General features: G+C 37.0%; 1 protein-coding gene across 4 annotated transcripts in view; it reads right to left on the reverse strand.

Moving 5' to 3' along the window:
• The window catches only part of KPNA1 (karyopherin subunit alpha 1), a 69,725-nt gene that overhangs the window by 16,253 nt on the left and 37,986 nt on the right, over nt 1-15,486 (reverse strand). For all 4 annotated transcript variants that reach the window (XM_072724977.1, XM_072724984.1, XM_072724991.1 and 1 more), the window contains 7 exons: nt 14,540-14,639; nt 11,651-11,745; nt 4,877-5,008; nt 3,436-3,524; nt 2,997-3,096; nt 2,263-2,426; nt 1,389-1,467 (listed from right to left, as the gene is read on the reverse strand). In XM_072724977.1, the coding sequence (XP_072581078.1) occupies nt 1,389-1,467; nt 2,263-2,426; nt 2,997-3,096; nt 3,436-3,524; nt 4,877-5,008; nt 11,651-11,745; nt 14,540-14,639 (759 nt within the window). The remainder of the gene's footprint in view (nt 1-1,388; nt 1,468-2,262; nt 2,427-2,996; nt 3,097-3,435; nt 3,525-4,876; nt 5,009-11,650; nt 11,746-14,539; nt 14,640-15,486) is intronic.

Here is a 15,486-nt window from a genome sequence, read left to right on the forward strand (position 1 = left end):
GCATTCCATTAAACAGGTGCCAGATTTTAAAGGATCTTAAAAACCCTCTAAGGACAATAGGAGACCATAAAAAATTATAGGTAAGAGAATGACATGATGAAATTTGCATTTTACAAGCATCCTTCTGGTGATACAGGAATGCAACAAGAAATGTCTGAACTAAGCACTACAAGGGATGATTAGAGACAGCACCTAGTGACTGATGAGAAAGGTGGAAGAGGAATAATCCAGCTAATGTCCAAGTTTTTGCTGTGGTCAACTGTTGGTGTTGTTCACCGAGGTAAAATAAATAAGCAGAGGTGCAAGCATATCAAGGAAAATAATGAATACCATTCTGGACAGCATATATTTAAAATAAATATTAGAGCTGGAAGATACCTTCAAGTACAAATCCAAATTTTAGAAATTAGAAAAGTGAAGACATTAAATGCCTTCCTGCAGGTCAGGGCTGGTTAAGCAAGAACTAAGGGGAAAACCTAATTCTCAATTTCAATCAGGCTGCCCCAGGGTGATGGTTGAAGTTACACATAATATCAGTGAATAATTATCCCCTCCAGGGCATAATCCCACAAACAAGAAAGAACAGGAAGAGGAACTTGCTAAGGAGAAATGATCAGTGAAGCAGAAGACCAAAAACACTTCAAAACCATGGAAACCTAGGAAACGAATTTTAAAGACAATGCCAGTATATCTGAGAGATAAAGAAAAAAGCTAGAACAGTCCACTGTGAATGATATATCTTGATATAGAAGCTGAATAGGGGAGAGGGGGGTGACATTAAGAATAAGAGAGAGGGATCCCTGGGTGGTGCAGCGGTTTGGCGCCTGCCTTTGGCCCAGGGCGCGATCCTGGAGACCCGGGATCGAATCCCACGTCGGGCTCCCGGTGCATGGAGCCTGCTTCTCCCTCTGCCTGTGTCTCTGCCTCTCTCTCTCTCTCTCTCTCTGTGACTATCATAAATAAATAAATTAAAAATTAAAAAAAAAAAAAAAAAAGAATAAGAGAGAATCCTCTTCACATAGGAGACTAACCATGTACAAAAAAGGGGAAGTTACTAGAAATGAGACAAAGATGACAGAGAAGGATGCTACCGGAGGCTTCCGGTGCTCACAAGAACCACTTCAAGTAAAAGGAGTAGTGGGAAAATAAACTTGACTAACAAAGGGTAAGTTCTATCCAGGGGAAGCCAAAATTGCTATAAACAACAGGTCAAGAGAGAGCCAGTGAAGGTAATGAATAGTAGCTGCTAAGGCAACATTTTTAACAAACATTAATGAAACAAAGTGACAATTCTCCCTAGTAACATAGAGTTAAATACTGTAATAGAAACAATCACAGGGTTCAATGTACTGTGTCTTACTGAAAAAAATAGTTACATTTACTCATACCTGCGTCTGAATATCATCTCCTGTGACAATGTTTCCCACAGCCCGCAAAGCAGGAGAAACCACTTTATAATCATTATGCCTGCAACCATGAAAAGAAATGTTAATCCAACAGTTTTATCCCTAGTCTCTCTTCCTTAGGACTGAAATCCAAACCAAATAATGTGATGGGACTTTAGAGCACAAAGGTTATCTATGGTGGTTTTTAAGGAAATGCTATGAGGTTGTGTTTGGTATCCCCTGGAAGACCTATCTTACTCTTTATTTAGTATTTCTGGATAAAGACTACAAATCTTTCTTAATAATCTTTCCCAGGTATTCCATCACCTGGATTCCAAGATCTCCCTGTCGTTCTTTAATATAGTTTTCACTTCCTCTTTATGACTTATTTTTAAAGAGAGCTGGGTGGGGGGGCGCATGGGGTAGAGGGAGAGAGAATCTTAAGCAGGCTCCATGCCCAGCAGAAAGCCTGATGCAGGGCTCCATTTCATGACCCTGAGGTTCATGACCTGAGCCAAAATCAAGAGTTGGATGCTCAAATGACTGAGCCACCCAGGCACCTTAGGAATGACTATTTTTAGTGGCAATATGCCTTCTGCTCTCTATCCAGTGGTTGGTCTAAGGTCATTAATCATTAGCTGAATTACACAGAGCTTTCCAAATGTTCCTGCTGAAGGACTGCTCAAAGCAAAAGAATAAGCAGTTCTTTATAGAAGCCTCACAATAAACAGATCTGACATCAATATAAGTAACAAAAGAGAGCCGCCCAAAGCACATTAAGTCAGTATCACGTATTAGTTAAAATATTTATCAGCATCTAGAAAACTAATAAACTAATATAGGGACAAAAGAACAGACACACTTTAAGATATCTTACATCAAAAGCTCCACAAGTCTCCTACATACTCCTGCATCAATGACGGCTTGAATTTTATCATTAGGGCCATCTGACAGATATGAGAGGGCCCAGCAGGCATCAGCCAGGACATCAGTGTCACTGACAAATAACAACCAGGAAAGCACATTCAGACAGGGGGAAACCTGTAAAGGGAAGATGATACAATAATGAAATTCAACAAAATAAAAGCCAAAGTGAGGTGAGAAACTCTTAAAGGCAACCAGGCATACACATGTGGTTAACTTTGGGGGTGATTAATACTTCTAGAAACGGAGTAGCAAGTGGCCAAGTGGCATCTCCATCTTTGGGAATGCGGTCAGTGCCTTGCAGTTTACTTTAATGAGGTGGTCACAGACCAAGGAAAATAATTTCAGAGACTGAAGAATATACCAGTTCTCAGAGTGAGATTCCTTGTTGAAACAAACTTTCACAGGTGGTAAAGCTAAGAAATTCTGTGTTTTAGATACTTTGCTATGAACAAAAAAATGCTAGGTTTTAAGATTCATTCAGAGCTTTGTACACAGTCGGTGAAAATTTATCCCAAATTACACAAAAACAAACAACGAAAAACCCTATTTCTCTAGATAAAATTAAACATTAAACAGTTAAAATTCTAACATTTTAAATTTTATGAAAAATTGTAATCCTTCTGTTCACATTAATATTTATTGAGTTCTACCTTGTCTGCCCATTTCCCACAGCATTATCCTTACCTTTGCAAATTCTGGAGGTGGACTTTTCCCTCTACAGAGATTAGACAAAGCCCATACTGCATTCCGGGTCATGGTCAGGCGGTTTTGCTTTGAAAATAACCTGTAAGCATGATGATACAATGGTAAACTCTGTAATGGATATTAATTACCTCATAGCATATCATAAATACTAAACCTAATGCTACTGATAAACATGTCTTTAAATAGCTTTTCTCCAGAATAATAAAGTTGAATTAATTCTAACAGCACCAATTCAGAATTTTGGCCCTAGAGTAAGATAGAGTCCCTGAAGAAATGATCTGAACAAGTTAGTAGGAAAATATCTGTAATGAAAAATAACAGAAAATCCAAAACAATTTCTAAAGATGCACTGTTTTCTGAGGAACTTTCTATATTTCTACTACTCAAAAAATAGTAGTAATAATAGTAACAAACTTACTGCAGAAGTGGGGGAAGAATATTGCAGTCTAAGACATAGTCCCTGCACATGGTACTATCTCCAGCAATGTTGCCAAGAGCCCAGACTGCCTGTGAAAGAATTACTCATTAATGATAGGCTGTGTAGTGTAATTCTCTCATAATTCTTTCAGGAAAGATGCCAAAATACCACAATAACTCTTAACAAAATTATATAGCAATTAATCAACATATACAGGCATGAACTATTAACACTTCTAAGTTCATTATCAGGGAATCAAATGCAGTAGTTGTAGGACTGGGGAAAAACTTAAAATATTATCATGTGGACATATGAACACTCATGGTATAAGCTTATTAAAGGTAGGAACCAGTTCTTATACATATTCTTTACCTCAGGGGACTCCACCCCTAAGTAACATTCCATACACCCCTTGGTACAGAGCAGAAGATTCAAATGGCTTATCAATCTCTGATAAAAATGTATTCTAAGCTTGCTTACAAAAGAAAACAGTGAACAAAGAATTTAAGAGCAATCAAAATGCAGAAAGCTGTTAAACTTCTGGGGGTAATGGATATATTATCTTGACTGTGATGGTTTCACAGGTAAATACATATGTCAAAACTTATCAAATGGTACATTTTAAATATAGCAGTTTTCTGTATGTAAATTATACCTCATTTAAGCAGAAGAAAATCCTGCTCATTTAGCACTGACTTCTATTTATGAAGTCTGCAGTAATAAAAAATTCACGTTTTCTAGCTCTTTTTCTGCATAAAAGTAGCAAAGACCTATTACTTCAGTCAATGCTAGAGATCCCACAAGTAAAAGCTCCGTAACTACTTACGTGGTCTACTACTAAGGCTGGGGCACCTGGCTGGCTTATTTGGTTAAGCATCCAGCTCTGATTTTGGCTTAGGTCATGATCTCAGGGTCATGACCCTTGTCAGGCTCCACGCTCAGCGGGGAGTCAGCCTGATATTCTTTCTCTCTCTTCTCTCTCCCCCTTCCTATTATCCCCTCCCCCTGCTCTTATGCACTCTCTAAAATAAATAAATAAATATTAAAATTTAAAAAGTATATAGGGCTTGGGGTACCTAGCTGGTTCAGTTGGTGGAGCATGCAAGTCTTGATCTCAGGGTTCTAAGTTCAAGACCCACACTGGGTATACGGATTACCTAAAAAATAAAATCTTTAAAAAATAATAATAAAATAAAAATAAAATGTATATATAGCACTTAAAAAAATTTCAAGGTTACAAGGGGAAAATGGTTTTATGTTTCCAGAAGAGATGCTGCCTACATTCACTATGAAATATTCCCTTCTGGTTAGATTTCTATAACACTCTGTGATGAACCATGGATCACCACAGCCAGGTGGTGAAACTGAGGCCCTAAATGTAGGACCAAAGGAAAAAATGGTATTCTTTCACCTGTTTCTCTTTGCTTCATTTTTTTTTTACCTGCTCCTGGACATCTTCAAATTCTGAGCTGAGCAACTCTATGAAGATAGGCACAGCTCCTGCCTGAATCACAATCCGGGTCTGAAGAGAATTCCCTGAAGCAATATTTGTCAATACCCAAGCTGATTCAAACTATAAAAATAAAAATAATTTTATTATCTTATTAGCATTTAATAGCTTGTTTTTAGCTCTAACAATAAGGTTTTCTGTATATGAAGAAAAGAATATGAAATCATTATTTGCACATAATTATCACATGGATTCTGGTATCAATTTTAAATGGAGAATTCCCAGTAGAAATACCTCAATCTAGAAGAATATTCTGGATGTCTAAAATTTCAGACCGAAGTAGAACTGACATTAAGACCATAAAAAGAATGAGGGACTGCTTCATATGCTGATATAGTGATCTCCCAAAAAACAAATTAAAAAAAAAAAGCCTAACTGTACATTAAGATAGCTTCATATTATATTTTCTAAAAAGGCTAAGAAGGAATGTATGCATTAATTTACTTATGGTATAGAATATCTGTGGAAGGCGTCACAAAAAATCATAAATAGTCGTTACCTATATAGAGAGGTAGGGGTGAATGGGAAACCTCTCATCGTAAAACCTTATGTACTATCCTTTGGCCTTAAACCATATTATCTAATACAAAATACTTCTATAGGATGAAGTAAAAAGCAGAGAGGATGTTAATGTAAAATGTTTAAGACACAAGCACACTGAAAAAGGCAACAGATATTTTAAATAACTGAGCCAAAAGGAGTTAACTCACATTCAATTAATAGAAATGGCAACTTCAGAGCATAAAGCTTCTGACAAAATGAGAGGGCTCCAAATTAAGGTGCAGAGGTTAAGACTTTTTAAGAACATTCTTAAAGGCTGATAAACTGGTAAACAGAAGGTATGAAGGAAATCATGGCCAACAAAAAGTATACTATTTTAGTAATCTGCCCATCTCTACAATAATTTGACTCTGTAGCCTAAAATGAAGAAATCCAAGAATGAACTCTTAAAGTTCTATTTACTTAGGAATTCTTATTAAACTATAGTTTGTCACATGACAGCTGCCTTTCAGTTAACCCAAAAGCTTTCTGAGTCATGTGACAAACTAAATCATTAATCACTGGAGTTGCAGGGAGGAAGGCAGAGGACATGGGATGACCATATGATTAGCATAGTCTAAAGCCATGTGAATGACAGCAAATTCACAGAAGACGCTTAAAGAAAGTGATGTTCCAAGAAACCTATAAATGTGACATACACAAATGAGATACAGTACAGCCTAAATGGACAATGATATTATGGCAACAAGGAGGACCAGACCAGGAGCACCACTGTTAAAGGGAAAATATTTTCTTTTAGGTAACTTTGTTCAGAGTTCAAGAGACTTCTAAACCTGAGGATCACAAAATAAAAACTCCATCCCATCTCCATAATTAAATCACTCCTGAAACCAGCGCTCTAACCCTCTTCAATCTGTCTGAACTGAAACTTTACATTTATTCAGTACTTTATATCTTCAAAGCATTACTCACACATGTTCCTCACATCCCAGAGAAGTGTGGCTTTTGCGGTTTATGACTGAGGAAACCATGAGAAAAATATCCAACAATCTAATAATTTATGTTATGCAGCCATTCAAAGAGACCTAGATTACAGCGTCCCAATCAAGTATACTTAGAAGTCCAGCCAGTCTCCTCTCAGACACACACCTGTAACACTGACAAGAATCTTTCAATTGCTTGGAGTTTTGCTATTTAGGGCAAAAAAATTCAAATAATGATATGCCAAAGATATGCCAGATTATTTAGGAGATGCTAAAAACAGTTCACCTATAATGTAGCTTCCTTTGCTTTCTAGGAAAACTAACTAGCAGAGTTAAAATTGATTAACAGAGACAGATAATATAAATACAAAAGCAAACCTTTCTGCCAGAGGACAGGCTCCAAGCTGAACAAAGAGTCATCAGATACCACAGACACCAAGCCAAAGGAATGAGAACTATGAAGAATGAGTGAGATGGGTATACATACCAGTCTATATCTAAGAGAAAATAGACTGTGGTGAGATTTTGATGTAAATAAAATGGTAACAATGACCTGTGTAGGTGAAGGCTTGTTAAAGAATTATCAATGAGAAAAAATTATAATACTCATTGCTGCCAGAGTTCAAACTGCTCTTTATCTGATGAGGTAGGTTTAGTACAGGGGGTTTCACAGGAAACGAGAGGGAATTCCAGAGAATTCCCTACTGCTACTGAATTGCTACTGAAGAGAATGAAATGGGAGAAGCAAAACAAAGTGACAATGAATAGGAAAATTTAATAAGCTAAACATGGATGGAAAAAAATTGGAAATTAGGATATCTGAAAAAAAGAAGAATGTACCAGAGTTATGTTTATTACTAAGAAGTACACAGTGATGACAACCTCTGAAAACAAGATTCAGGGCCTCACTTGGCAAGAACAGAAATCAGAAAGTATCAGAGACAGAGACAGATAAGTAACTTATAACCAGAGAGCTGCTGAAAATCATAATCTGCATGAACAAGGCATTCTCTCTCTCTCTCTCTCTCTCTCACACACACACACACACACACACACACTGATTACATGTTTACCTTATAAAAACTCATCAAGCTGTACTTATGCCCATCTGTGTATTGTGTGAAATGTACATATGTAGGTAGGAGAGAGGGAGGGAGGGAGGGAGGGAGGGAGGGAGAAAACTTCCCCTCATACAGGTCCCTGTTAAAGTGCTAAAAGAAACAACTTTCAAATGTGTTTAATATGTACGTTTTTAAGAAACTGGTGGTACTTCAAACTATGTAACCTCTCTTTCACTGAGTTTTGCTTTCATAGTGTTGTTGTTAATGTTTTAGCCTTGGGTCCCAAGAATTTAACATGCAAGAGAGCTATGAAATGTGAAAGTCCAGAGTTGACAGCAAAAACAAATGGCCAGAAAAAGTAATTTAAGTAACCACGAGACTCAAAAAAATCAGTAATATGATGGGTAAAATCTAAGAAATGCTATCACTTGAAAATAAATGGTAGCCAGAATAATTATAATCCTTACTCCCTCTATTTTGTTTTAAACTACCATATTCTGAATGTTCTAAGAATGGTACCATGCGAGGAAAACAACCTATCATGCTGTGATTGCTTATAAATTGTAATTCCACTATTACTTTTCACTGTCCAGACTTGCTAAATAAGGCTGGAGTTGAAATCTGAAGGTCACACTGAAGATTTGGTATTTTCTCTCTTCCCTTTCTCAGTCTCTACCTTCTGGTGCTCAGTTCCTTAAGTAAGGAAAATGAGAATCCAAAGCTGAAGTACTTCTGACCTCCTATCAAGTTTCCCACTCCAGGTTGAGGTACGCCTGGTTCCCTTTCTCCATTTGGATCAGGACTCTGTTGCTGGCCACTTTGCCGGGTCCACTCTGGTTCCTAGCAAATGCCAGGCTCACCTGGAGAGCAAGTGAAAAGAGAGGCTCACATCAGAAAAATAAACCCAGATATCAAACTCTGCAGAGAACAGTGCCTGAGTCATCTGAGCAACCTTTCAAGAAAGGTAGAGGGATCAATGAGGATGGGAAAAGATACAAGAGGATGAAGGCTTACTGCAGTTTATCCCATTAAGCTTTTCTATGGGACAAGAAGGGCAAGAATGGGGAAACTAAACCAATTTAATTTAAATTTACAGTTTTAAGAGTACTTAATGAATGGAACTAGGGTGCAATTTACTTATTTCTAGCTATTTTCATAAAAAGCTTCTATAAGAAGTTTGAGAATGCATCTCAGCACTGCAAAGGACAGTACAATTGTACATGCTGGGCCTAGACTCAAAGAACCAAACAAAGTAGGCCCACGGAATATACTATAAGGCAGACCAATCTTGTATCAAAGGTTCAGATATGACTGAGGCCTTCATGTCACTGAGCCGGAGAATGCTTTTAGTTAGAGGACACTGTTGCCAAAATCCTAGATTCCATCCCTGTTCATCTTATTTGAAGGCAGATGAATATCTGGGTAGCACTGCCCAAAGCAGACATTGTTATCTCCTTGGCATGAGGTACTTCACTGATTTGGGCACAAGGAGAGTCAGAAAGTAAGTCAAGAGACCCTTCACTAGGATTCATAGTTCTTTATGAAATGAAGGGGTTAAGTTTGTCCACAGAATTTATCAGTGAGTTGAGCTATTATTATGACTATATATTATTACTCTCTTTCCAGAAGAGAAATGGCAAAAGCCCCATTCCAAAAATATACTATTCAAATTTCTAGGAAGCAGGCAGGAGTATCAGGGACAGCTTACTTCCTAATGCTCTTTAAGAAGATAGAGGAAGGAGTACCCTCCAAGCTTCCCAGAGCATGTCTAATTATAAGAGCACAAAGTCTCCCAGCTCTAGTGTCTCCCTCAATATATTTGCTTCTCCTGCTTCTGGACTGGTTGATGTTACCCACTAGCCACATTAGAGAGAGAACAACACCATGCTTAAAATGTACACAGAAGAAAAGCTGGGGATGATGACCTTTAAATGATAAACAGGGTGGTTATTTCTCAGTCTTTGGATAGCTAAGTTGAAAATCATGAGATGGTCGCTTCCAGAGGAATCATTTCTCAATCTTCCAGCCTGATTGTTTGCACAAGGGTGGAAATCTCAGAATTTAGATAGAAGCATATTAGAGATTTCCAAAGGCTTTCATCTTCAGAAGATCAAGCTCTAGGATTACAGAATCAAAAATGATGCAGAATTTACACATGGGAGCCAGGAGAGGGCACTGTCTGAAAGAACACACTGCACTCTTTAGGGAGTATTGGAAAATGTGGAGATAGGGAAAGATCTGTTTCTCTTTTTTCATTTTAGGCCTAGGAGGTTATACCATTATTCTTTAATACATTAGGGAACTGGACCTCTGTGACCACCTATTTAAAATGGCTAGATCCAGGAGAAAATCAGTATCTCTCAACCACTCTCATTGTCAGAAATAGGATAAAAACATATTTTCACATAAACAATGATAATTTTCCCTACCTCCCTCTTCCTACAAAGCTTTTCAAATGATAAACTGCAGTAAGGCTCTTCATTTGGTCCCTCTGGTTCTCTTGGCAGGTTGCTTAGGGCTCAGGCTTGGTACTCTGCAGTGTTGGCTGTCTGGATTTCCTTTTTTTTTTTTTTTTTTCTGATAAAAGTCTCTTTCCTTGCTCTCTAGGTGAACCTGATTATTTTTCAGGTGTCCGATGATCCTGGCCTTAGACGGGGACCAGAATTACAATCCAAGAGGCAGCTAGCAAAACAGAATCTTAATTCAAATGAACTTGGGGATTAGGAAATTTCAAACTGGAGAAGAAAAACTGATGGGACATTGAAGTACTCTACCTTTTCTGGATTTCTTGTTTTTCTTCTGGAAAGAACTCATCACCGCAACAAAGAGAGTAAAAGGAGGAGAAAGATGGGGTGGGAGGAAAGGAGAGAAAATATCAAGACAAAGCATCAAGTCTTATGAATTGTCTACAATCCTCTGGACAGTAAAGAGCCTGGGGGCAGGGGTTATCATCACTTATAAAAATTGCCCCACTCTCCATAGCCTTAGAAAGTAAGGCAAAAACAAACAGGAGGGTGAAAATTACCTTACACTTAACTTGTTATTGGCAAATGTACTTGGAAAACTAACCTCATGTGTGATCTACTTTGCACCTAACCCATTTTTATAGTTGTGGAATCTCTCGAAAGGGCCAGAGCCCTTCAGATTAGATACTACAAAAAACAATTTAGATACTACAGGTGCTAGTTAAAAGAGTAATGCAGAAACTGATTCAGTGGGTTACTACCAAGGAAATACAGCTACTAAAAAATTACCAGTTTACTAAAAATCCAAGTTTATTCAGAAAGAAAAAAACCCCCAAAACAGTATTTTAAAACTTCTAGGTAACTACCAGGATGAGTAGTTGACAGCTGGTTCTTTCCACTATGAAAACTGTCCAATCGGGGCAGCCCCAGTGGCGCAGCGGTTTAGCGCCGCCTGCAGCCCGGGGTGTGATCCTGGAGACCCAGGATTGAGTCCCACATCGGGCATCCTGCATGGAGCCTGCTTCTCCCTCTGCCTGTGTCTCTGCCTCTCTCTTCGCTCTCTCTGAATAAATAAGTAAATAAATCTTTAAAAAAAAAATTAAAAAAAAAAAAAAAGAAAGAAAGAAAGAAAACTGTCCAATCTAGAAGGTGAAGAATTTCCTCTTGGAACCTCTACATAATACAGTACCTGAGATAAACTAAATTAACCTAGTACCAAGCACCAACATTCATGACAAGGCTATCTCCTTGTCAGCTCTTGAGGATAAAGGGAAGGATTTAATTAGGATCAGGCTTGGGGATTAGTGAGTCTCTAATCTAGCCTCTGTTATACAGTCCTGCAAAGCCAACAAATATAATCTAAAAATCCTTCAAAACCAAATTTTACATAGCCCACCCTTAAGTTCTATTTATAATGACTCCTCTACCACAGACAATTCCCTATCAAATAAGTATTATCCACAATTACCATAAAATAGTCCTTTTCATGACTAAAAATAACAAGAATTCTAAAGAGTAAAGCCAAGGGCCTAGATGTTAACAAAGCTATCACAGCAGCTTGCAATGTGGTTGTCATGAACAATGTACCAAAAACGAACCCCTTGTGTAAATAAATAGAAGTAACAAATCTGTATATAAAATTTAAGTTTGCAAAGGGAATTAAAATATGAGGCAAGAAATGAAAATGATTCGCACCTGCAGTGTACAGTTCTCTTTTCGTTTGAGGAACTCCACAAACCTGGCCACCACTCCCGGTGTGCTGATGACTTCATCAATAGGAGGATTAGGTTCTGTCTCCCCATAAGATAAAAGGAAAGAAGAAAAATAATCTTTTCATTTCAATGCAAGGACTTTATTATCTCAAACTTACTTCATAATATCCCTCCCTCCATTTTAGCATCTCTTTCATGTTGAAAATCTAAAAAAGAAAAAAAAATGTAAAATTTAAAATGTAAAATTGAGTTCAATCACTTTGAGAGTAGGGTAGCTCACTTTGAGACTACCGTACCTTACCTTACAATAAGGTAAGCTTTAATGTGGAAATGATGGGCAGACTTCTCAAAAATTAAAGTTATCGCCTCTACAACTTTAGAAAACTTAGGAAGTGGGGGAAAACCAAACACAACCATATTATTATTTCGGTACACTTCATTCTAGCCCCATCTCTGTATATGGGTTTTTAGTCTTTCTGTTTAACAATAAGTTGCTTTAAGAAACTGCATTAGGTGACTGCATGTGCTTGCAGGATTTAATTTTACAGCAGTAGTGGTAAGTAGGAGCCAGCAAGAATTAAAGATTATTTGCCAAATTAATCTCGTTTTTCATTTATGACAACAGAGTATCTTATAAATGAAATCATTCTAAGAATCTGTTAGGTAAATAGATAGAAAATGTCCTGAACGATCAGTATGGTAATTTCAGTGAGATATCTGATGAAGTTCTTGATGACATTCATAGAGTGATGTAAGAAAAATGGCAGATGGATTACAGTACTTATTACCAGGGATTCTTAGCCAAGTCCATGGCTTTACTGAAAAACAAAACAAAACAAACAAACAAAAAAAAAGTGACTAATAGTTCAGTGTTATTTGGAGCAAACTCTGATGACATGATCTTTGCCTGGTTCAACATTTTTATCAACCATTCAGATAAGAATGATGATCATGATAAAGATTAAGTAGTTAAAATGACAGATTACAGAGCATGTAGGAAAAACAGTAAGCTGAAGTTAACAAGAAAACAACAGGGTTTAAAGCAGGATTTAGCAACTGAGTTTTTTAAAAAGCAACTTAAAAAAAAATTCTACATGAGGGACGACTGGGTGGCTCTGCCGCTGAGCATCTGCCTTCGGCTCAGATCATGATCCTGGGATCCCGGATCTTGTCCCACATTGGACTCCTGCGAAGAGCCTGCTTCTCCCTCTGCCTAGGTCTCTCCCTCTCTCGTTCTCTGTCACTCATGAATAAATAAATCTTAAAAACAAACAAAAAAAAGCTACATGATTTTACAGACAAAACCTAAAAACAGTGCATGAAGAAAAGTTCTAGGGAGTTTAGATGGCTACAAATACAGTGAAGCATTACTGTACTGTGACTACCAAAATAACTGATGCTATCTTGGAGTACATTATTGGAATGTGTAGTCTCAGGACAAGGAAGGCAATCTCTTCCCACACCTTAAGGTAATAAGAACACATCTGAAGTATTATATTACAGTTATCACATTTTTAAGAGGGATGAACAGCAAACTAGAATCCAGGCAGGAAAATAGTAGAGAGCGATGAAAGGTCCTAAAATGCCCCATAGTGTGAGCAAGCTGAAAAGAAACAGGGGAAAGGGGAAGCTGTACATGATAATGGCCTTCAAATATTAATAAACTGTCATACAAAAAATGTAACTTTTGCTATGTCACACACAATTTTGTTATGTCTATATGTTAACAGAGCTTTCTATGGCAGGTACCTCAAAAGGAATATATTATCACTCATGACTCCAAAAAACTACACCTTACACATCTCCTGGGGGAGAGGAAGTCTGCTGTTTATTTAATGTCAGTGTTTATTATCGACATTTTAATGAGGTTCAGAGGTCCAGTTCTTTTCGCTTGTCCAGAATGGCAAAGGCCTAGTCTACTCTAATTATACCAAAAAGAGAAAAAGATAATTACCATGCCACCAATAAATTCATACTTAAATTTCAGTCATAAAATGATAATATTAAAACCAATAATCACTGATCTTTCAACTAATATTTTAAAAGATTTTCGTAGGGCACCTGTACCTGGCTGGTTCAGTCCATAGAGCATGTGGCCCTTGATCTCAGGGTTGTGAGTTGAAGCCCCACACTGGTTGTAGAGATTACTTAAAAATAATAAAATCTTTTAAAAAACAACAAAAAGGCACCTGGGTGGCTCCATTTTTTAGACATCTACCTTCAGTTCTGGTCATGATCCCAAGATCCTGGGAACGAGCCCTCTACCCCTCCTCCCTGCTCATGCTCTTTCTCACGTTCATTCTCTCTCTCAAATAAATAAATAAAACCTTTAAAATATATAAAATTAAATTTAAAAACAAAAAAAACATTTTTCTTAAAAAAGAGTGGAGTTTCTCAATTTGAATTAACACGAATTACTGACTACTATTCTTATCATTTTAAGGTCTTTTATCCGTGATCTGAAAAATAGATTATGGGAAAGTACTATTTTTTAAACTAAATGAAAAAATATACAGTTGGCCCTTAAGCAATACAAAGGTTTGGGGGTGCCAATCCCCACACAGCTGAAAATCCTTGGGTAACTTTTGACTTCCCCAAAACCTAATTACTAATAGCCTACCGCTGACAGGAAACTTCACCAATAACAAACAGGCAATTAGCACATATTTTGTTATGTTACATGTATTATATACTGTATTCTTACAATAAAGCTAGAGAAAAGAAAATATTAAGAAAATCATTAGGAAGAGAATATACATTTATAGTACTGTACTGTATTTACTGAAAAAGATCTGCATTGTAAGTAGACCCGCACAGTTCAAGCCCTTTGTCATTTAAGGGTCAACTGTACTTTAACATATTTAGAACTCACCTTTTGAAAGCAGTTTTCTGAATTTCTGTGTTGCTGAAAGCTGTTGCTCTGGGCTATTGGAAAATATCATTTCGATCATGTCGGAAGTAATAACACCACCCTGGGAACACAAACAAAAAGCAAGTATGATAAAATTTTAACTTTAATTCAAAGGAAAACAAAGACAGTACAAGTTGTGGCCACATTATTAAATTAATCGTATCTAGAAAAGTTACACGAAAGATAATCTTTACACATAGAAGCATCTGAGATGATAAAGTGACAAAGACAAATACTGTCTATCGTTAAGAAGCTCATGACAACAAGAAAGTAATCTTAGTAGTAAATACTAACACAAGGAGTTCATTATTCTTCCTCCCTTCCTCATCACTTGGTTGGTTGTTCCTTGTCATTCAGACTACGTGTTAAGTTCTAGAGGAAGGCTCTTTATGACCTCCAAATCTAAAGCAGCCGCTCCATCTCTATCACTCTATTTTAATCTATGCCAGCCCTTTCCACTATTAGATATTTTTCTCAGTTAAGTGTTTACTGGCCAGGTTCCTGCAGTATAGTATAAGCTTCCTGAAAGCCAAAACCCTGTCCATCTTCCCATTCTATCATTGATGGTTGGCATACAGCAAACGTTCAACAAATATTTATTGAATGAGTATAGATAGTATGAGTATACTCACAGAATCATAGATTCTAGCCATTATCAAATTCAACAGACTCCTAAATTTATCTAAAATTTCCATTTCTTTATAACTTTTTAGTTTTCCACTATTTTCTTGTTTTATGATAACTTTTCTATTTTCTTCAATAGAAGAGATTTCTCCTTCTTGAAAAACACATATACGTGTATGTGTGTGTGTATGTGTGTGTATATATATGTATATATATATACGTATGTGTGTAAATATATAATTAATTGACTACAATAAACTAGAAATCCAGAAAGGTATAATCCA

The sequence above is a fragment of the Vulpes vulpes genome, chromosome 1 (genome assembly GCF_048418805.1).
Source record: "Vulpes vulpes isolate BD-2025 chromosome 1, VulVul3, whole genome shotgun sequence".
NCBI lineage: Eukaryota > Metazoa > Chordata > Mammalia > Carnivora > Canidae > Vulpes > Vulpes vulpes.